The sequence below is a fragment of the Dreissena polymorpha genome, chromosome 12, assembly GCF_020536995.1.
Source record: "Dreissena polymorpha isolate Duluth1 chromosome 12, UMN_Dpol_1.0, whole genome shotgun sequence".
In the NCBI taxonomy this organism is placed as follows: Eukaryota; Metazoa; Mollusca; class Bivalvia; order Myida; family Dreissenidae; genus Dreissena; species Dreissena polymorpha.
Genome location: NC_068366.1, coordinates 19,741,587 through 19,765,918, shown reverse-complemented (window position 1 = coordinate 19,765,918; position 24,332 = coordinate 19,741,587). Strand labels below are relative to the sequence as shown.

Genomic DNA, 24,332 nt, shown 5'->3' with positions numbered 1-24,332 from the left:
TAGAAAGGGAGATAATACGCTGAAATGAGACAGCGAATAGTTACATGTAGGTGCCGGGATGCAAAATTTATTCGCCGAGGCTTTGAAATTGAGAATAGGGTCTCATTCTCGGCACTGTTTTTTTTTTAACTTAGTGCTTTAAAATGCAATTTAGTAGAAACTGTGTAAATCACACACCCGGGTGTATATGTTACAGATCCAATTCGTTCATGCGCTTTACTGCAGGTAAGCAATTTGAAAAGCAAGATATTACATACATATGACTATATATTCGCACACAAAAGGCACATAGTAAAATAAATTGCTGCAAACATGACAGTAACTGAAACGTGAACACATACTGAAAACTGAAGTTAAGTTATCCAATTTTTAACCCATTTATGCGTAGTGGACTCTCCCACCCTTGTATATTGGATCAATTTATTTCCAAAATTTGGGATGTTTGGTATATTTATTTCTATATATAGAATATTTCTTACAGAAATTCCTTTAAGCAAACAGTGCAGACCCTGGTGAGACGCTGCATCATGCGGCGTCTCATCTGGGTCTACGCTGTTTGCAAAGGTCCTTTTTCTTGACGCTAGGCATAAATGGGTTAAACCTAATTGCGTCTAAAGTCCATGGCTTAATTCGAGACGTTACCATGTCCGACTCCGCGTACAACCATCACGTCGTGTCTTAGTGGGACATTCAAAGAAAGATCCACGGCGGACACAAGATTCATGAAACCACGGAATAAAATACAAAGAAACACTGCAGCTGTTGATTATGCTTTTATTGCAGTAATCTTGCTGGTAACATAGGAAACTTACAATCCTCGTGTTGTGTAAGTAGCAGTTTAAGTTGCATATCATTACTAACTATTACAAAACTCCAATAGAGGGAACAAATACTACTATTAACAATACAGACTCTGCAAAACCTGCTATGGGTAGGTCATGGACATATAAAAATATTGTCAGATATGGGAATAATCTTAGTGACATATATGATCGTTATATTTAATCTTTCCTTTTTTAAAGACTTTGTATTTGAAAGCACCCAAATGGTCGTCAGACATTTTAATGTTTTGTAAGATTTGTCTGTCAGGTTTTGCTAAATCTGTAAATATATCCATGTCAGTTTATGGCTGACATTGATAAATCATGAATTAGTGTTGTGTAGGACACTTGACTTCAAGTTGTTCCTATGTTACTACAAGAAATATAATTCCGCCCATAACCAAACAAGAAACATTCCTCCTAACAGGGAAACCGTTGCTTGCTTATACAGAGTATAAACATGGTATTGTTCTTTTCAAGCTGCCTCCTAGAAATAAAATAAATTACATGCATTTGGAAAAAAAAGAGCAAATATTTCGAATTTCGAAAGACTTTTTTGACCCTGTATTGGTCCCAGCAATGAAATGTGGCAAATGATTATAAGAACAAAGTGTGTAATGAGGATATGAAAACAAATGAAGTTAATTTCTAAATAAAACTTACTTTATAAATTGGAAATTTATTATGAATTCTAACACTATATCTGTATAAAATATGACTAATAAAACATACATGTAAAGCTTGTATTTCGCCATTAGGAAGAACATTCCAATAAAAAACATTTTGACAAAAGCTATCTTCAACGTGTGTAAAGTTTCTGATTTGATAAATGTACAATTTACTAGATTCCACTTGTGTAGCTTTGCATATTTTGATACGCCCATATCCGAACATCACCCATGCTTTCAGCTGGCCATTATCTGATATTATGAATGTTTGCACATTATCTTATGTTCTATTACACTTCATAAAGAAGAACGTTTTCATTACTAAAATGTAATTCGCATTTAGATTTAGGGGCCTTGTCTTGGGAAAACTGGGCTTAATGCACATGCATGAAGTGTCGTCCCAGATTGACCTTTGCAGTCTGAACTAATCAGGGACAGCATTTTCCACTTAAATAGAATTTTCAGTATCCTTTTAACAAAATCCAGTCTTGGCGGAAAGTGTTTATCCTGATTAGCCTGTGTAGAATGCGCAGGCTAATATGGGACAACACTTTACACACGTGCATGTTGCCCTGTTGTGCATTTAGCCCCATTTTCCCAGATCAAGACTCAATTTTATATATCCAAAGGAAGTTATTGCTTTCCTGTCATTGGTTTAAGACATAAGTGCTCCAAAGCTGTTGATGTTAATGCCACAATAGCACAGCTGTTCCACGATGTGGAGATGCTCAGATACGGACGTAACAATGCTCGTTCCACTTGTGTTAACAGATTGAAGGTCAGCGTTAGCGCTTGTAACCAAACTCTTTGGCGTCGTCTTCACGGAAGTCCCCATAGCGCCAGATGTTCACCTGAAATCATAAATATGATAATTATGTGCTGTGAAATATCATGAAAGATTCTGTTTAAACACAGTTTGAAGGATTGAGCATGAAACTATTGTTTCTCAAATAAATGTTTGCAAAAGTGATTACTTTTTTGTTTTACACCCTGACATGTGGTAGTAAAACAATCGCAAAAACAAGCTTTAAGCATGTGTGTAAAGTGTTGAAACAGATAAGCTTGTGCAGTCAGCATAGTCTAATGAGTGACAGCATTTTCCACTTGAGACTGGATTTTTGTTAAAAAGAAAATTCCTTGAAGCAAAAAAATCTGTCAAAGCAGAAAGTGCTGTCCCTGATAAGCCTCTGTTGCCTGCACAGGCTAACCTTAGATGACACTCTACACACATTCATTTATGAGCCGTGCTTTGTGAAAAGGGGTTTAATGCATGTGCGTAAAGTGTCTTTCCAGAGACGACACTTTCCGCCTAAACCTGATTTTTTTTCCATAATAAGAGACTTTCTGTAAATGAAAAATATCATAAAAGCCGAAAGTGTCGTCTCTGATTAGGACTGCACAGGCTAATCTGGGCTGACACTTTAGTCTACGCACATGCATTGAACCTTCTTTTCACAGAGCATGGCTCATATAAATCACATTTTGCCTCACATTCCCAGTGCTACTATAACCTACCCTGTTGTTCTTTGCTGCTTCCTGCGCCTTGTGGTACTCGGAGAGGACCTTGGAGAACCTCTTCTCCCGCCGCTGTTCACACATCACGAAACCAGCGCTGATCAGGGCCTTGGCAACGTCATCGTTGGAATCTGGGTCGCACAGGGACACTGACTCTCCACCACCGATACGGTGCTCCACGTTTAGCAGGAGCTGACGGTTCAGAACATCATGATAGAAGGCATCCTGCGCATCTAGTTTGGCTTCCTCCTGTATATCAAAGCAATGTTTAGAGTAAACCTATTTTATTAGCTCAATTTAATTCAAAGTGCCTTTTTCTTTTAAACACTCTAGAGTCCATTCCTGGATAGAACCAGTACTTAATATTTTTGACATTCAAAGGAATAGAATTTTAGTTGTGATATTATGAGATATCATACATAAGTAAATATCTGATAATTTTAGAAAAACATGATGTGGATTTCTTTTGGCTTTAGGGAGAGATACAGGGTTCCATATATTATTATACGTTTTCTTTATATGAGCCACATTCTAGGAAAACAGGGTTAAATGCATGAAGCCACGAATTAGTCTCTAACGATACTTTCCTAGATTGGATTTTTGCTAAGGAGAGACTTCATTTAATCAAGAAATACAATAAAATGGTAAAGTGTTGTTCCTGATTAGCCTGTGCAGACTGCACAGGTAAATCTGGGAGGAAACTTAACGCACACACATTTTACCCTGTTTTCCTAGGTCTGTTTGCTACGTATCAGTACCCTTGGTTTGGAAATGAAGCCTTTACAATTTGAATCTATTAGAAAGATTTTAAATTTAATTCAATTTTCTAAAGGAAATGAATGCGTCAAAATGCTTATCTAAGCGATAAAATATTCACTACTCACATCTGTTGGTAACTGCACAAATGCCAGCTGGAACTCCTGGGCCTGGGGACTCAGTAGCGTGAAATTGGAGGCCAATTGAGACAGTTGGGTCGCATCTGTCACCTCCCGCTGAAATAGTACAATCTGGTTGGGAATGCAAGTTCAGCTTAGCTTATAACAAGATTATTTGAAAGTGTGATTTCAGATAACATACTTTCTCTTTGTACCTTAAAGATAAGAATGCTAGTTGCTGAAACCCATGTGCGAAAAGTGTCATCCCAGATTAGCCTGTGCAGCACAGGCTTATCAGGGATGACACTTTCAGCCTCAACTGGATTTTTGCTAAGAATTTTTTTTTAAATGAGAAATTCCATTAAATGGAAGTGTCATCTCTGATTTAAGTCTGTGCTTAATGCACAGGCTAAAATGGGATGACACTTAACATACATGCATTAAGACCCATTTTCGAAGGATGAGCCTCATTCATGGATTCATACTGAGATGGTGTTCTGAAGTAGTTCATATGCAAAAACTGTGAAATTGATGCTATGTACACAACACCAACAATAGTTACAGCTGCCACAACAAATTTACCACGAGTCAAGAAAACCCCAACTTTAATTAAACAATTACCAATACATGTACATCAATAAAGAATCCAGATATCACTTACATTCCCGTAGTCAACAAAGAGTACATGGATCTTGGATCCTTCAATTTTCTCAACCCTTGCGCGATACCTGCAAAAGCAATGAAAAACTTAGTTTGAAATTTTGCTGTTGATAGTAAAAGCCATTAAATACAGATGATGATACATTCAAAAGCTTGTTTCACTTTTCATCAAGTTGAAAGTTAACAAGATGCTGCATTAAATAAAAGCATATGCCTTCAGTGGAAGCCTTAAGAATTAATTCATAAGACTATTTGAATGAGTCTTAGTCTAAACATGGGGCAACATGTTTCGTCTAACATCAATATGCTTTCTGCAATTCCTATGTTGCAAAAAAGAAATTGCGCCCAGCAAAGAATCAATCTTTGTGTAGTAATTTAGACCAATCAAAGAAAGAGCCCTGAACACTCTACACACTGTTTTTGTGTTGTTAACCTGGTCTCTATGACTCACCACTGTTGGTCCTCGGAAAATCTTGCGGCGCACATGTCCCCTTTCTTGGGCGTGTAGGCCCCAGGGAGGGGAGGGTTGGTTTCCATGTCGATACGTAGGTCCTCCATTAGCTTCTCCAGACGAGGGCCTTTGGAATTAAACAGAGGATTTAATGCATATACGTAAAGTGTCATTCCAGATGAGAATGTGCAGTCTTCACAGGCTAATCAGGGACCACACTTTCAGCCTAAACTGCATTTTTTCCAAGCAGATACTTCCTTCCGACTTAAACAACAAATACCAAAAAAAAAGCGTAAAAAATGTTGTCATTGATAAGCCTGTGCGGACTGCAAAGGGGTATCAGGGAAAAATTTAACGTACATGCATTATGCCCTATTTTCCCACATCAAGACTCAATTTGAATAAAATCCTAAAGTACACTATATGCATAGCAGCATAAGACATACAGAACAAGAGATGTCAGAGGACAGCGCGCTCGACTATTCGAGTGCTTGACAGTATTACATAAGCCATCATAGGGAAATTGTTCATATTCAATAATTTATTAGACGATCTTTCAAAAATAAAAAAAAGGAAAAAAAAATATTGGGGGTGGGGGGGTGGGGGGGGGGGGGGAAATGGGGGGTGAGAAGGATTCTAGGTAGGGGCGTAGGGTATTGTAATGTTATTATAAATAAAGAAGTTATGGCAATTTAAGCAAAATGTTCAATTATCTAGGTGTAAAAGAGGCCATAATTATGACAAAATGCTTGATAGAGTTGTCTGCTCTTGTTTATAGGTTGGGGTCATGTTGGTAAACAAGTATGCAAAATATGAAAGCAATATGTTAAGGGACAATGTAAATAAATGGGGTAGTACAAAAACTTTAACATTTGCACGCTAACGGCACGGCACGGAACGCCGATGCCGGGGTGTGTAGGATAGCTCCACTATATATATTTCATATATAATAGTCGAGCTAAAAAGGATTTAAGTGATCATTATTTGACCAAACCACAATAAGAATTAATTAGTTGGCTTCCCGGAACAAAAATGAGGGAATGCCATTAATATTTGTTTGGAGGACACGTGATTCATAAGCATGCTCCAAATATGTTATATCATATGATTTATCAACTACTTAGCCTTTTCTACCTATGCCCAGTGACTAAAAACTTGAGCTCATTGCCCTCAGGAAAAAACTAAATCAACCTATATATTAATAAACAAATTCACATTGTCAAGATTTCTTTCACAATCATGCTCATGGAGAAATGTCAACCTACCATTCTCATAATTAAATAAAATATACCATACAAACTTGCACTTACCTTTGTTTATTTAAATTTCTTAAAAACTAAACATGTTTCAGCGACAGCCTTCAACAGTAGCATTTAAAAACACATAAACACAGGAAGTGACTTCAGAAATGTAATATAAGTTTTTAGGTGTTTATTTTTTCACCTACCATTTTCAACCGTCTGTGCGTGGAACTTGAGGTCGGCCCCAACGTCAGTGACAACAACCTTGCGATACGTGACCTGGCGCTCCTGTGGCTCATCAGCCTCCTTCACCACTACAGGCTCCTCAAAGTCAGCCCAGATCTGAACAGGGATAGTGAATGCATGTGCATAAGGTGTTGTCCCTAATTAGCCTGTGCAGTCTTCACAGGATATTCTGGGACACAAATTTCATCCTAAACTGAATTTTCACCCAGATCTTAAAGCGGGTATATACGATTTAGTCAAATATTTATGAATTTATATAAAATGTGTAAAAAATTATTATATATATATTTCAATATAAATTAAAAAAAAAGTTAAGAAAAAAATCTAGAACATGTGTCGAAAAATGCGAAATAAGGCAGATATTTAATTCTGAAATTGAAAACGGCTATACAGCCGAATTCGCCAGCATGTATACCATACATGTACGATGTGAATCTAAACTTAGTTTAACAGTTTATTTGAATTCCCGCAACGATATCTATTCATACGACACACGAACACTAACTCCGATCCTAATACAAAGACGAATGCTTCGGTAATTGTAGGAAAATATGTACGTCGCAATTGGCTCGGGGCGCTTATTTGTCTTTGCTGCATTTAATGAAATTTGGCTTTAATGTATAATTTTTCTTTCCCATTTTATGTTATTGTAACATATTTTATCAATATATTACAATTAAACACATATAAAAAATTGTATATACCCGCTTTAACAGAGAAAATAATAAGAGGCTAGCACTGAATACAGGGGTTAATGCATGGGCGTACTGTGTTGTCCCAGATTGAGCTGTGTAGTCCGCACAGGCTAATCAGGGATGATACTTTCTGCCCAGACTGGATTTTCTCGAAAGAAATTCTTCCTTAAAACAAAAAATACCATAAAAGCAGAAGGTGTTGGCCCTGATTAGATTGTGCAGACTGCAATCTTTGATTACCCGTCATGCACATGCACAAAGCCCATATTCCCAAGAATGAGGCTCATTCATGATATTAATTTTTTTATTTGGCCTTTTGATATATTGCATTCAGATAACCTACTCACAAGAAATTATTCATCTAAATTCTCATTTTATGTAAATTAATCTCCTGAAAGTTATATATAAATATGAAGTCCAAAATGTCCAACAGATTTACCTTTATGCAATTTCTAAAATGTTTAGCTTCACAATTTTAGCTAATGACTTTCCAGTTCTTTTAGTTAGCATTTAGAGTTTTGATCAAGTTGGGACCAGGTAGTTCTTATTATATTGTGACCTACATTAAGTTTATTTTCTTTTGCGGTAGCTTCAGCTTTCAGCATCTCATTGTAGTACGGGGACCTCTCTGCTGTGAAGTGAACCTTGGCCAGACCTTTTTCAACCAGTGCCAGTGACAGGTTTACCCCTTCCACAAACAGCCAGCCAATGAAGTTACCTCCCTTGTCTGTAGTCTCCACTTTGATGTCAACCTACAACCAATGGAGAGACATGTTATATTAATGTTTCTTGTAAATAATCTATAATATGGATTTATTTTTTATTAAAGAAGAGAAAACCATTAAAACTCAATTCACATTTAGAATTAATAATTCTAAGATCATTCAAAGTATTAAATTTCACATTTAATGCCTACAATTACTACAATAAATGATAATCTTACAACAGTGAAAAATATTGTCTTTGAAAAGGATACAATAATTACAATTAAATTTAAGGTCATATCCTGAAAATTACAAATCAGTTTATTATTTTGAGAAAAATTAACCTTTACAATTTAGAAAATAAATATTTTGTGCTGCTTAGTCAAGACCAGAAACCCTTAAAATGGAAAAAGTAAAATAAAAAATATACGAGGTGTGTTTTCCGAATATGGGACCTGATGCATGAGCTTAGTTATCTTTCCAAATTTGCCTATGCAGATGCAACACTTTCTGTCTGAAGTGGATTTTCATTAATAAGATACATCCTTTAAACAAAAACTACAATAAAAACAGAAAGTGTCATCCCTGATTAGCCTGTACTGACTGCACAGACCTGTCTGGGATGACACTTTACAAGCATGCATTAAACCTCGTTTTCCCACAGGGAAGCTCATATTTAACACAAACTTTCACTAACGTGCTTACCTCTCGCTGCATACACATCTCCTTGGTGAACATCATGGCTTCCTCTCCGAACGGTTCCCCTGGTACAGTGGAACCTGCAGGGCCGGGCCGGGCACCACGGGGGCACTCAATACCTGGAAGTAATTATATCATTTTTGAGCCGCACTCTGGGAAAACAGGGCTTAATGCATGTGTGAGGTGAAATACCACCCCAAAATTTCATAGCAGCTTCTCAAAACAAGACATAAGATAACAAAATGAGCCTAGCAAATAGTGATGGCCTAAAACTTTAGATCAAAGAGCAATATCTCTTACAAATCTTACAAATTTAGAAAAAAAAACATGAAAAATGAGTACAGCTTAAAATGTCAATAGGGTATGCCTCCCTGAAAAATCATATTTGCTTTGCAAAATCCAGCACAGGGCCTGGAAGATTAGTCTGCAAGCTTGGCATACAAATCCCATACCATCAAAGGGCAATAACTTCCTGAAAAAATGCAGGAGCTGAAGATCCAACATACCTGAGATAAGGAAGGTTATGAGGCAGGTCTCTTTGGGCAGGAAGACTCGTACACGAGACCCACTGGCCACAAACTCACACACAGCCTCCAGGCGCTCGGCCTTCATCAGGAAAGGCAGGAACTGCTTGGCCTTCATCACATCCTGAAATGATTGAGTGATCTATGATTATTTAGTGATTTTAGATGATTGAGTGATTCAGGATGATTGAGTGATTTATGATGATTGAGTAATTTAGGATGTTTGAGTGGTTTAGGATGATTAAGTAATCTATGATTATTAAGTGGTTTATGATGATTGAGTGGTTTATGATGATTGAGTTATTAATGATGATTGAGTGATTTATGATGATTGAGTGATTTAATATGATTGAGTAATGTATGATGATTGAGTGATTTATGTAAGCCTTGTTATGGGATTACTGGGCTCAATGCATGTACATGAAGTGTTGTACCATATTAGCATGTGCAGTCTGCACAGGCTAATCAGGGACAACAGTTTGCGCTTTTATTGAATTCTTCGTTTAAAGAAAGTTTCTTTTAAACGTGAATCCAGTTAAGGCAGAATTTTGTATCCCTGATTAGCCTGTGCAGACAACAAAGGCTAATCTGGGACATTTTACGCACATGCATTAAGCACAGATCTTTTAGAGCAAAGCTCAAATTTGAATGCATAGTGAGATACTACTCCTTCTAAATTATCTTTATGAGATATGGTAGGACTTCAGGTCCTGATCTGCCATGCTTAATTTGCAAATGGTTCCAAAATAGAAAATTAGGGGCAAGAAATTATCATTTGGCTACAACCTTTTCTTCATAAAACCCTGTACAACTGATAAAATGTGAAGAAATTCTGTGTTCTACCATACATTTGGCTAAAGAAAATTTTTAGCAAGGTGAGCCCTGGACTTGCTAGGCTTTTGTCACATCCTGAACAGCTTGTATATTGATTTGTGTTTAAGGAGAAGGAGAGAACTTCTACTGCATAAATAATCCTGGTTATGTAAATGAATGTCAGGAACTATTTGTCTTTATCTTGTCCTAAAACAATGTCCAAGTTTTTATAAAACTGAGTTTATGTAATTAGCTATGTTGCAATATCTTTTAAAATGCAGTGGATGATGCTATTAAAAATAAAATTTTGTTACCCATGCCATAAATACTAAAAGAACTCTCTATAAAATCTTTGTAAAAGATCAAGTACTTATTTGACATTTTATAAACAAGAGGGCCATGGGCCCTAAGGCGCTCACCTGAGACCCAAAGGAACTAAACTATTCTGGGAAAGTGTAGTTCAAAAAAATAAAAGTAGTTCATACAGACGGGCGTACATACTTAACTTGCGCTTTATAGTTCGATTATTTAGTGTAAAATCTTCAAAAGAGGACGAGTGCTGAGCAGACAGGCTGTAGTACAGACTTAGTGTGCTCTATTATTAAAATACGTTTTCACTGATTTTCCATTCAAAGTTATTTAGAACAATGATACTCTGATTTTCAAGTAATACTGCATTTCACATGTCATACATGTAGGCCTACATGACTTTTGTATATTAATCTGTATTTATGATTTAAAATGAAATTTCATACTTCATTTCAGAGTTTATTTTCGTTAATTATTCACATTTGTAAGTGTTGTATGTAAACAATTCCTCTACGCTCCTACTCTTTATTTACAACAAATGCAAAACTAAAATGCATTTTAACTGTGAAATTTATTCTCAAATACAAGCTGCATTTATTATCATATGTATCGCAAATAGTTGGTTTTAAGTATATTTTCTCTATCTCTTTAATTCTTGAACAAAGTATATCTGTGTTATATGTATATCATATGTGTACATGTAGACACGATATTTTTTTTGTTAATAAATGTTCAACAGTAAAGTTGGAGAATATTTCAATCTATTTTGTATTGATCATTATAATTGAATTTTGACAATAGTTGTTGTCTAAGCTGTAAAGGATATTTTTACGTACATATCTTTACTTTTTCTTCTTGATATTCAGAATATACACTGGGACTTTGTGATAGTTAAAAGTTACATGTAAATAATAGCCATATTGAGTAAGTTCAATCAGGCATCACTGTACTTAAAGCTAAGAAATATGAAATATCACACCCATTAAATTTATATATATTGTATAAACCTTTCTTGGAAATATATAAGTACATAATTTTGCTATTTCAAGAGCTTGCTTCAATGTTGTAAACTGTTCTTTTTATGCAGTCAGCATGCTGATTTTTATACAAAAATAAATGCCAGACAGATGTATTTATGTGTTTATCTCTACATTGATACCACTGTATAGCAATTGCTGTTCCATGCTGTTCACAGCAAAGGGCTGTAAACAAGGGTTTAGGCATCAAGCAACTGTCAGAGATAATGAGGTACCTGCTGTGGCTTATGGTTTTTTCATTGGTCTGCGGTCATTAAATTACATGCAACAAAATGTGTGAAAAGTGGCTAGCACAGGAATTTGGGGCCTGACTCTAAACTGTAAGGTATATACAGTGGTTTCTTCCTAAGTAATTTTCTGTGAAATCAATATTACTACTTAAAATTTTGAGATTATTTAATAAAGGGTTTTCAGATGGCAAAAATACGTTTGTTGCACTTCATCCCCAACCAATCATCAACATAATAATCCTCTGTTATTATGGCCATGTTTTTCAAATGTTCACGACTATTTTCAAACTCGTCCGAGGTATCCACATAACCAATGTTTTGACCAAATTTCATGATGATTAGGCAAAAAATGTGACTTCTAGAGTGTTCACAAGCTTTTTTACTGTATAAATATAAGGAAAAAGACCCCCCCCCTGGCAGCCATGTTTTTTACCGATCTGAACCATTTTCAAACTCAACTGTCGTATCCAGGAAACAGATGTTCTGACCAAATTTCATGAAGATTGGACCAAAAATGTGACTTTTAGAGTGTTCAAATGTTTTCACTATATACACATAGAGAAAACTGCCTCGCCTCCTGGCGGCCATGTTTTTTCACCGATCTGGACCATTTTCGAACTCATCCGAGATATCAATAAAACCAATGTTTTGACCAAGTTTCATGATGATTGGGAAAAAAATTGTGACTTCTAGAGTGTTCACAAGGTTTCTATATAGCCATATAAGGAATACTGCCCCGCCCCCTGGTGGCCATGTTTTTCAACGGACCTGAACAATTTTTGAACTCAACCAATATATCATTAAGACAAACATTTTAGCAAAATTTACATGAAGATTGGGCATCAAATGTGACTTCTAAAGTGTTCACAAGTTTTTTCTATTTTTTTACCTAGTGACCTAGTTTTTGACTCAACATGACCCAGTTTCGAACTCAGTCGAGGTATCATCGGGACAAATGTTCTGACCAAGTTTCATGAAGATCAGATAAGATGTGGCCTCTAGAGTGTTCACAAGGTAAAATGTTGACGACGCACGACAGACAAAAGGCAATCCCAAAAGCTCACCATGAGCACGTTGTGCTCAGGTGAGCTAAAAAATACTTTTATGTCAAAACCTAGCTTAAAATGCTTTCATAAAACAAAAAACAAACAATATTTAAAAAATATATATTCAAAGACTTTTCTGCCCAAGGATTTCTCTGTGTTGTTTTAACGTTCCCTAAACTTCTACAACTTACCCCAGACACATCAGCTACACGGTGTATAGGCGCCTCCTTCTTTGAATGGAGCCCCACCCCCTTCTTCTTGGCCCGCTCTTCCGCCCCTAATAGGATGTCGTACTTGGATGATCGCTGGTCATCGTCCTGGCGATATCGGATCACAGTGGCCAGGCCCTTGCTAATCAGGGCTTCAGCAATGTTACTGCAAGAGAGACACATAATTTTACCATAAATAAAAAATGATCTTAAAAATGATTCCTGAATTTTGGTAGAACAAGTGCTCCATATTCATTGTATCAATAAACATTGATAAGCATTAATGTTTTATTCTGATAATTTTATAAAGGGCTATATTCACAAAAATATTTATCAATCAATAATGACTAATTGTACATTGAAAAGGTATCACGGTTATATCGTTTCTTATCATTTATCAATTAAAGTGTGTATTTATTGAGCCTTGTTCAGAGAAAACTGGGCTTTATGCATATGCAGAAGTAATGAAACTTCTGGATTTCATGGACTTTTATTTTAAAGGAGGTCGTTTCTAAACAAAAATCCAGTGTAGGCAGAGTAAGTCAGACTACACAGGCTAATCTGCGACGACTCTTTACACAAATGCACTAAGCTCAGATTTCATAGAACGAGGCTTGATTGTTAATAAGTGGACCCTTACATTCCACCAATAGTGACACTGCAGCAGGTCTTCTCTGCAAAGCCCTGGTTGGGAGGCTGGATGTAGTCCACTTCAACATTCACCTGAAATAATAATGGTGGACATTTGAGACGAGCTCCCGGAAAACAGGACTTAATGTTTGTGCGTAAAGTGTTGTACCGCACAAGCTGTCTGCATAGGCTAATCAGGGACAACAGTTTCCCCCCATAACGGGATTTTTGCTAAGAAATGACTTCCTTTAAACAAAATGTACCATAAAATGGTGAAAGTCATACCAAACAAGCAAATTCTTTGTATTGATATCCACGCCAATATGCTTCTGGACACTCATTCCAAGTCTCAATGAAATCCGCCAAAGCACTTCCAAGATATGGCTCCGGACACACAAAAAAGCATTTTTTCAAGATACAAAGGGCCATTACTCTGTTATTAACAGATGTTGTACAATGCCATTTGGCTTGCAGCATCCTATTATCCATATATATACTCATACCAAGTTTCAATGAAATCGGCCAAAGCACTTCCAAGATATGGCTCCGGACGGACGGAAAGACGGACGGACAATGCCAAAACAATATCCCTCGGCCTATGGCGGGGGATAATAAGCCTGTGTGCAATGCATAGGCTAATCTGGGATGACACTTTACACATATTGTTATTGTCTCCATTGTCTTAGAGAAAAGTATTGACAACACTCGAACATATATTAAATCATAAATACAATTTATTTTCATTCTTTAATCAGGAGTATTCAAAGAACAAGGCATTTATTCATATGGTGCTTAAGGAATTCCAAATGAAACAAAACAAAATGGAATGGAAAGAAAGTAAAACACCAGATGCTGATCCAACCTTTTTGCCGATGAGTTTTTTCCTGAGGAACTCTCTGGCCTCATACATGTATGGTATGTCATACAGGGGGCGAGTGATGCGAGGTCCTGGCTTGGCGGGGGTTTCTGCTTCAGCAGCAGCTGCCGCCCTGAAAAACAGAATGAATGTGTGTAAAGTGTCGTCCCAGATTAGCCTGTGAAGTCTGCAGTTTGTTTAATGATGGGTGAAAATCCTTTGATATATGGTATATTTAAAAATATTTAGGTATCTCCTCATTGATATCTATACACCCATCCTGTTTCATATTGAAATCTTGTAGCATATCTGAGATATAGCCCTCGTTACATAATACAAACCAACAAAGAGCAATAACTATGACTTATGAAAGTGTAGGGCTATGGTTTTTGTTCATGGCACTTCTCATTATTGATATCTGTACACCCTTGAAGTCTTGTACTGTATCTTAAGATATAGCCCTGAAAAGCTACATCATAAAACAACAACAAAGAGCAATAAGCCAATAACTCTTATTTATGAAAGTGTAGGTTTATGGCTCTTGAGAATGGCTTTTTTCCTCATTGATATCTATACACCCATAAAGTTGCATGTTGATTTCTTATAAAGTTTCTGAGATATACATTTGTAGCCATTCAAAGTTTTTTGACAGACGGACTAACAGTGACAAACAGACGGACTAACGGAATGACAGATTGACAGAGGAGCCGACAGACAGATGTCTATTCTATACCAGAGTGATTGTTTAACTAAATTATACCTGGGTTATTTTAAAACTAAATTATAACTAAGTGTTTTTTTAAATAATGTTATACCAGGGTTGTTTTTAAACTGAATTATAAGTGGGTGGTTTTAAAACTGAAATATACCTGGATGTTTTTTTAAACTGAAATATAAATAGGTGTTTTTATGCTTCCCAAAAATTTTCGGGGAGCATTAAGTGGCCAGTTTATTTTTTTGAAATATACCTCGGTGGTTTAATGCTGGACAGGAAACATTTCTTGAACTGCCCATCTGCTGTCTTAACCACAAGGGCATCTCCATTCACACACTCGACAACCTGCAAAGTGAAATGGAAAAATAAGCAATGATGGGGAATATTAATAAATGCATAGTTAAAGGCTTATTTTGTGTGTGAAAAACATTATGAAAATAAGTCAAATTGTCATAGGGATGGAAATTAGCAGGTGCTCATTAGAAAATGGCCCAGACATTTTTGGATGGGGAGCCTATATTTCCGTGAAAAACACAACAACAACAACAAAACTCATGTCCTCTGTACAAGAAGCATTGAAAAGATGCCCTATGCAAGCATAGCCTGTATGTGTAGCGTTTGAGTAAGAGTATCTACCACACACAAATCACATAGCCCAAAGTAGGATACATTTCTAACCCATTCTTCAGCTTGAAACGAACATTATAATACTTTGCTAGTGAAGAACAACACAGCTGTTAGGTACAATCCTTAATCCTTAACTTAGATATGTATTTTCATGCATTTGTAATCCCTAAGAACGTTATATTTAATTTAAGCCTTTCTTACTAGATTCAAGTTTTAAAGGCTTCATTTCCAACCCTTAGATACTGATGAGCAGCAAACAGCATAAAACCTGAACAGACTGTGGGTCACTCACAGGCTGTTCTGGTTTTATGCTGTTTGGACATTTTCACTTTGCTTCTGATTTCACTTTGCTTCTAAGTGGGAAAGGGTTAAATTGTATCTTAAACACATGAACATCAACAACAATGATGAGGTCAACATTACACATACAAAATTTATATACTTAACCCTTTACCACTCAGAAGAAAAGTGAAAATGGCTATATACAAACAGCAAAAAACCAGAACAGCCTGCGAGTAACACACAGTCTGTTCAGGCTTAATGCAGTTTGCTGCTGATCAGTATGTTAGGGTTGGTAAAGAAGCCTTTAAAATCTAAATCTATTTAAAAAGGTTTTAAGAAAGGTCTTAAGCTAAATTAGATTTTCTAAAGGACTAAAAACTGGTCAAAATACTAATCTAAGTTGAAAAGGGTTTACACAGCTGATGATACTACCTTTAAATTGTTATATTTCCCGTACCTTGCCTTGGAAGGTCTTGTCCTTGATACTGATGCTGGGTCCAGAAGTGGCCGGGGAGTAGTCCTTCCAGATACGAACCTTGCGGTCTTTAGCTGACCTATGGAGGAAATTAAACATGTCAAGATTTTTAAACAAACGTTTGTATTAAGGTTTAACAATAAGGGTATCATGCACTTGAACAATTAATCGGTCACCAAGTTAAAGATATTTCCACTTTATCATTTAACATACAAATATCACCATTACAATGAAACTGTAAACTAGTCCAAAAATGTCTCATAACACTACTAATTTGTCAGAAAATAAAGTGATATATGATTGGCTGATCAGATTACTTGATTGACAGCTGACGAGAAGTCAACTGCTACCTCCATTTACTATACAAGCCCAGCTCTGGGAAAAACCAGGTTTAACCCTTTGCATGCTGGGAAATTTGTCGTCTGCTAAAATGTTGTCTGCTGAATTTCTAAAATAAGCATTTTCTTCGATTTTTTTTTCAAAGAATACTATCAGAATAGCAAACAGTTTGGATCCTGATGAGACGCCACGTTTTCTGGCACCTCATCTGGATCCAAACTGTTTGCAAAGGCCTTTAAAATTCGGTTCCAGCGCTGAAAGGGTCAACCCAGATTAGCCTCTGTGGAAGGCGGGAAAACAATTTTCCGCCTAGTTTGGATATAAATTTACAACAGACTTCCTTTAAACAAAAAATTCCATAAAAGCTTTGTCCCTTATTAGCCTGTGCAAACTGCACAGGCTTATCAGGGACAACACTTTACCCACAAGCATTAAGCCCAGTGTTCCCAGAGCGCGGCTCAAATATATCTAAAACAACCATACTTCTCAGCAGCTCTGAGGTTCTCGGCCCCCTGTGTGACCACGCCCATGCTCCAGTCCACGCAGCGAGCAAACCCTTCCCTTAGAAGCAGCTCTGCTATGTTCCCATTCTAAAAAGATAACAGATAACATTGAATGAAACTTAATTGTGCACAAAAATAAATCTTCAAGTATGCTTTCAGGATTTGTTATAACTTATATCAATAAATTATATCATTAAAGCAATCCATCCTTCAGTAGCAGCTCAGGGCCAGTATTTACCAACCCATTTTTAGACTTAAAAATAAAGAATAGAGTTAGCACCAATAACAATGTTCAGCTTTTGAATTTACACAAGAAAATTTTGCTCACTTCATAAGTAAATTGTTCCTAATGTAGGAAACTAGTTAAAGGTGTAAAGTTTCTTGTCATTATGGATTCTATTACCAGTATACTATTTGAACAAAAAGGTTTCAAGAATATTCTTCATTCTTAGACGTAAGTTTTAGATTTGGCTGGTGAATGCAGGCCCAGGGTTGTTCCCATCCTACACACAACAGAATTGTATACATAACTTTCTGCTATATCCGTGACATCGTGTACCGTCATCTGATGAGTTATTATGAACTGCTTTCACAGTCAATAAATGAGGCATAAAACCCTCAGTATGTATATACATTTCTCACCATTATTCTCATAATTTGGAGCAAGGACCCGCATCTCACGCTCATTCATTGAATGAAAAAATAAACATTCTGATAAAATAATTATCAGAATATTTGTGATCAGAATATTTGTGGATGTAATACACATTGTCGTCTATTAATATAATTTCAGTATCTTTTCATGCAGAGAAAACTGATGAAGATGAGAAGTGCTTTCCTGTACGCAGACCGTAACCACCAACCGTGCTGAAGACTAAAGTCTAAAAGTAAAGATTATTCTTACAACTGTAATTTACTTCAACTACTAAAAAGACAAGTGTAGTATGCAGTGCCCACGAAAAGCTGCGTATCTGCGTCTTTCACCCTATTAAAATGTTTAAAAACGCAAAGAAATACAATATCATGCGTATTGAAAACGCAACCAATTTGACTTTTACGCAAATTCGTCAAATTTAATGCGTACAATGCAATAGCTTTGAACAAAATGCTTTGCTCATTTTCGGTATTTTCTCTTTATGATGCGAAATAAAAATGTCTAAGAGAGGTTGAAAGACGTCCGCGATAGTCGCGCCAAAATATCAGTCGATATGTTTGACCGTTACAAAGATGTCAGTTAACATCAGTTTTTTTTTAAAGTTTAAAGTTTATATATATATATGGACAGTTTCAAGGATTAAAGATGCTATGAAACATCAGTTTATTTAAGTTAATTATATTAGTTTACAGTTTTATTGAATCAATACAAGGGTGCAGCTTCAACTGAAGTAAAGCAGCATTGATTTTAAGGTTTGCATTTTTATAACTCTTTTCACCCTATTTTGAGAATGAAATCACCCTATTTTTCAAAATCAATGGCTGAAAACCCTATTTTCCAAATAATTATCTGGGGCTACGAGTATGGCAGTTATATGCAAACTGCTAAGTATTTTATTGGGTCAAAGACTATTCTTGATTCTTAGGTCTATGAATTCGTTGGTGATACTAGCCCTTCTTAACGAGCAGACGACATACAAATGGCATGTTAAAAAATATTACACTTAGCATTTTTTACTTAGGTTTGGGCTAAAAATACTTCATGGCAGAATGCGTACTGGATGCAGGACAGATCCAAGGATATTCTGATTGGACACCCCCTCCATGACAATCTTCACTTCCCGTTGCAGCAGACGACACTCTGTAAAGAACTTGGCTTCCTCTGCAAATGGTTCTGCTTCCTGCTTACCAGCGTCGTTGGTTTTGAACATCGGGCACTGGAGTGAGAGAATATTAAAAAAACATCCAGTCGTAGAAAGGTGAAACCCTGTTTTTCTCCAAAATTATCATTCCAATTTCACTAGCAAATCTTGATGCTTAGTTTCAATTCACACATTTGCCTGTGTGGAATAACCGTAAACTTCCTGTGAACTAAACAAGAGATGTGTTTGTCAGAAACACAATGCCCCCTATTGCGCCGCTTTGAAATAACATTTAAATATATCAATTGGCAGGTTTAGAAATTATCTCCCTTTTAAAGCTTATTACTTCCCTTGGATTGTATTTTTAACTTTTGACCTTGAAGGATGACCTTGACCTTTCACCACTCAAAATGTGCAGCTTCACGAGATGCACATGCATGCCAAATATCAAGTTGCTATCTTCAATATTGCAAAAGTTATGGCCACCCCACCTGGGGCATAAAAAGGTCATAGTGGATATGGCGTCCTCATAGTGCTCTGAAGGTCACAGGTTCAATCACTACTGTGGGATGGTTTTAGATTTCCCCATAAGACACCAATGACTTGTTCTCTCCATGAAACAGACTCGAGAGAAGCCTTTAGCTTTCAATGTGATCAAGCTAAACTAAATAGTTTCAAACTAACTGTTCTATTCCATGTGCGTACCTTAATTCCAGACAACATGATGGTCACATAGTGGAAGTCAGGCAGCAGGAAAGCCCTCACCGTGCAGCCATCTCTCACATGTTCAATTACAGCTGAAAAACATACAAATGCCTACAATTTGTGGAGAAGACTAATAACATTTTTCTCTATAAAAATGTGTGGTTTTAGGATCCAAATGTCACTGATATTGGAATAATGGAACAGATTAGTGGAGGAAATACTCTTAAATATGAAAAAAATATTAAATCAAGCAAATGTGTGTATAATAAGAATTCAAAGTAAATAATTTAGGAAAGAAATAGCATGATTTAGACAATATTGTTTTTTTTTTTAAATTCTCTTTACTAAATGTTGTACTTCATGTTCAAGCCTCCAGTCAAGTATGAAACAACAAAATGCAAATATTTATTTCCCTCATAATATCTTTAAATAACATAACATATCAGTTCTATTATTTTCATCTGTCTCTGCTAGTTAAAAAATAAGTCGCTATCACATTATATAAATCTTTCGAAAACCAATCATACCATCAATTGGTTTCTGGTGGAAGGAATCAACAAACTGTCGAGGGTTTTCAATGGTCCATTTGATGTCGCGGATGATGTTCTCAGGGTTGGTGATTACCTCTGGGTTCCACTTGCCCTTCCCAGCAGCCTTGGCTGCCTCCTCCAACTGAATGAGTCGCTGGGCATTTTCACTGTAATCAGAATAATTGAGTCTCGTTCTGAGAAAACGGGGCTTAACGGGGCTGTGCAGTCCGCACAGGCTAATCAGGGACGACACTTTACGCCTTAACTGGCTTTTCGTGTAGAAGACAAACAAGAGCACCGCATAACGGGTGCCACGCTTGGCTGCGGGTGCAGTTTTGAATAAATGAAGGCTTGACAGAATTTTTTTTAGAGGTCACAGTGACCTTGACCTTTTACCTAGTGACCCAAAATTGGGTTTGGCATGTAGAACTCATCCAAGTGCAGCTACATATGAAGTTTCAAAGTTGTAGGGTGAAGAACTTTGATTTTAGAGCCAATGTTCAAAACCTTGACAAAATGTTAAGGTTTAAGCACGACGCGGACAGCGGACACGACGGCGGACATGACACGACACGCTGGCTATGACAATACCTCGGGTTTCTCCGCAATAGCCGAGCTAAAAATACCATTAAAGTGGAAAGTGTCGTACCTGATTAGCCTGTGAGGACTGCACAGGCTTATCTGGGACGACACTTGACGCACATGCATTTTGCCCAATTTTCACAGAACAAGACACAATTATGTTTCTAGAATATAGCTGTGTCTCAGGCTATCACTTGACTCGACAGCATTTTAGGAATCAGTAGTGGGATTTAAGAAGTTCCTCATGGGAGGAAAATGCCCTACCCCCCTTACAGGGTTCGCCTAAACTCTTTGTTTGTATGTAGATTAAGCTAAGTTAATAACATTTGTAAAATTAGTTTCACATAGAGAGGGAAAGAATCAGCTGAAAGGAGGCTAATCACACTTCTGGTTTTATACTATTTTTTCAAGCATATATAAATTGTGTATGTATTTGACGTTTTTTAATACTGCTGTCCATTTGTAAACAAAACCAGAAGTAATGCACTATATTTAACTTCATTTATGTATTTTTCACATTGACATTCCTTCTTGATGGTTGGAGTTTCACCATCATGGTACATATATATTCAACATAATGTCACATGTATATTCATCATCATAATACATGTATATTCACCATCATGGTACAAGTATATGCATTATCATGGTACAAGTATATGCATCATCATGGTACATGTGTATGCTTACTCTTCAGTTCGGAGACCCATCCTCCTAAGTTCCACGAGGCCTTCTGCAACCAACAGCTCTGTCATGTTCTCTTTGGTCTCTCCTGTGGGATCTGACACAGAGGAACTTTCAATTCACAACTCTCCTCTTTCCACATATTACACATTGTTATCAAAGTTATTGCACAGGAAATGATTGAGATAAACAAATGTTCAAGCTTCTGCTAAAATGAGACATGGTTGAAGGTCATCAGGCATCAAGTTTTTAGTTCAGTAGTTCTGTGTTGACCAATCCATATAGGCACATGGGGTTGGGGGAGTAGGGGGGGGGCAAAAAAAGGGATATGGTGCAACACCCTTAAAAATCCCATTTTCCCCAATTCCAAGATTATTTTTTTAGAATATAATTATATTAAAAACATGGTATTATCATAAATTGAAAATTGATGTTGGAAGTTTTATCACCAATGTATTTACCTCTGATGGAAATTCATTTCTAGTCTATAACTATACATGTACACAAGTACAAGCAGCAAACTTTAGCCCCTACCTTTTGGCAAGAAGACACAGCCATATTCTCTCGAGGCTGCGGGAGTTTTGTATTCCACTGTAAACAGCACTTCCTTTCCAATGAGTAGCTTTCGGAGGAACTCTCTTGCTTGCCAGGCACAAGCCTACACAAAGAGGCATTCAGGTTAATTCATGATCAACATGTCTTTGAAATCTGTTCTATTATTTTAGTATCGATTGCCATAAGTTTAATACAAATTTCTTGAGAAACCTTTTGTGTTCAGAGAGCTCAATAAAGCTCTGAGTAGGTATTGATTGCCGAGACATCTTAGAAGTTAGATACGAGGCAGATGACATATTAATATATAATTTATCCAACAATTTTGGATCTTTAAATAATTAACATATCATCAATCTTTGAATATGTTTTGTCGAAAATGCAACAAAGAATAATTATTAAGTAGTACTTTAAAAAAGAACCAATCCAATCTTCAGTGTTCCGAGGAACATGATATACTGGTTTGATTTTAGACAAACATGTGGAGTTCCCTTTACCTCATCTTTTGTTTCGACAGAGTTATCCACATTTGGGTTTGCCCGTCTGGCCAGTCTTGGGGCAGTCACATTTGAGAAACAAAGGGTTCTCTCTGGTGGAGGTCCACCCTTGGGCTGGCCCCTGATGACAACAGCATCACCAGAGAGGACCTATTGAGCATAGGTAAACACTGTTGTTAACCCCAGAAGCAAAGTGAAAATGGCTATGTGCAAACGTCATAAAACCAGAACAGCCTGAAAGTAACTCCCAGTCTGTTCAGGTTTTATGCTGTTTGATGTTCATCAGTATCTAAGGGCTGGAAATGAAGCCTTAAAACTACAAATGCGTGCAAATACGTATCTACGTGGTAAAGGGTTTAAATTACTGTATATGGAACTTGAAAGGATTATTACAGCATGTGCTATATTCATTTATAAATATGTTTCTTCTTGTTTAACACTATCACACTTTTATCTTCACCTCACTTTCATGCTTTGAAGTCTTCCTTTCAATGCTTTTAAACAATTTATTCTTGCACTGACACGCGCACCTGCCAATAGTACCCGCAAGGGGGTTCCGGCAGTATTAAAAGATAGATAGATAGATAAATGAGCTGCATGCAGTTTTTTTTACATGTTTTAATGTTCATGAAAATAGAACAGTGCGAGTCTGTGGCTAATTTTTTAATTAATAAAGTGGAATTATTGCATGACTGACAGATGCAAATAATGCATTCTTACTGTATTAAACCCATATTTAACTTAACAGTGTCTGATGGATCTAGAATTAGAAATCAACAATTTGTTGTATTGCATAATCAGCATTTTAACAAACTGTTCAAAAAGTGGTGTACCTTTAAATTCATAATAATAAGAACATACTACCTTTAGCTATAATGCTGACCTCAATAGCATTAGGAACTCCAACAAACAGGTTTTCAAGTTTTAAAGTACTGACCTTAAAGACTATTGATTATGTTGAACAATGCCAGAAAATATAAAAAGCAACATTTTCCAGTTATTAACTTATGGTCTGAGCTTAACTGAAAACCGAAGATCTTTGCTGAATGTTGGAATTTTACGAAATTTCGCAAAGCAATACTTGTTATACCGATTAATCATTATAAATTCTGTTATATACGCCTCCTTAGGAGATTTAACATACGGTGGTCAGAAAATGTCAACAAATGACTGAAATGTGATATTTTAGAACATGTTTTTTTCACAAATTCTACAAATGTTTCAGACAACTTGACTATAAAACACGACATTTAGCACCGATTCTGCAAAAGCACAAACTTACCGATTTTACAGTTCCTTTGTGAAAAACAGGCGTCGCACTCATTCTGTTCGTGTACACTGTTCATGTGGCAGGTTAAAAAGGAAGTTGTAGTACAATAGGTCACGTGACCTGTCAACGTGGACACGAAACGAAAGTAGAACCGGTCAGTTCTGGTAGAACAATTACACACGTCAATTAACTGTCAAACTCGATAGTATCAATGATTTAACGATCAGATAGCATGTAAAATTTTAACACGTTGCGTTAAAACTTCAAGCCTTGAGATTTATTTATAACGCGCTGATTTTTGGGAGTTGTTGCATGTATGCCTTCCGAAACCGGATACACTAGAGACTTTGTCTATTTCTCGGGTTATTCTTAATACACGGGTATTTGTGGCGCAGCGTTGGTTTGTAATTTTTGTGTTTTGTGTTGCTCTTATCCCGTCTGGGTTTCATTTAGAAATGCGCATGCCCTTCTATTATGTGTCGATTTTTAAATAAATTGCCCAAAACTGTTGTTTTAATTAAAATGCTTTATAGCAGGCAATATTTG

General features: G+C 36.5%; 1 protein-coding gene across 1 annotated transcript; it reads right to left on the bottom strand.

Moving 5' to 3' along the window:
- Positions 1–760: 760 nt before the first annotated feature.
- LOC127852824 (staphylococcal nuclease domain-containing protein 1-like) lies at positions 761–24,120 on the bottom strand. The gene is made up of 22 exons (XM_052386811.1): positions 23,799–24,120; positions 22,517–22,666; positions 22,002–22,125; positions 21,474–21,564; positions 20,199–20,368; positions 19,672–19,763; positions 18,883–19,041; positions 17,151–17,257; positions 16,311–16,407; positions 15,198–15,289; positions 14,236–14,362; positions 13,384–13,466; positions 12,726–12,909; positions 9,082–9,223; positions 8,582–8,694; positions 7,736–7,924; positions 6,438–6,573; positions 4,991–5,117; positions 4,541–4,607; positions 3,889–3,996; positions 3,005–3,253; positions 761–2,340 (listed from the first exon to the last, which is right to left on the bottom strand). Exons 1-22 carry the CDS (start codon positions 23,838–23,840, stop codon positions 2,275–2,277), a joined length of 2,715 nt encoding a protein of 904 aa, XP_052242771.1. The 5' UTR covers positions 23,841–24,120; the 3' UTR covers positions 761–2,274.
- Positions 24,121–24,332: the final 212 nt, after the last annotated feature.

Excerpts from the sequence above, each read along its gene's own strand:
- LOC127852824 (XM_052386811.1), bottom strand. The coding sequence starts at position 23,840 with ATGAGTGCGACGCCTGTTTTTCACAAAGGAACTGTAAAATCG. Across the intron at positions 19,764-20,198 it reads CCACCAGAAACCAATTGATG|CTGTAATTGAACATGTGAGA; the intron begins GTATGATTGGTT and ends TATGTTTTTCAG. Across the intron at positions 16,408-17,150 it reads AACCTCAGAGCTGCTGAGAA|GTCAGCTAAAGACCGCAAGG; the intron begins GTATGGTTGTTT and ends TTTCCTCCATAG.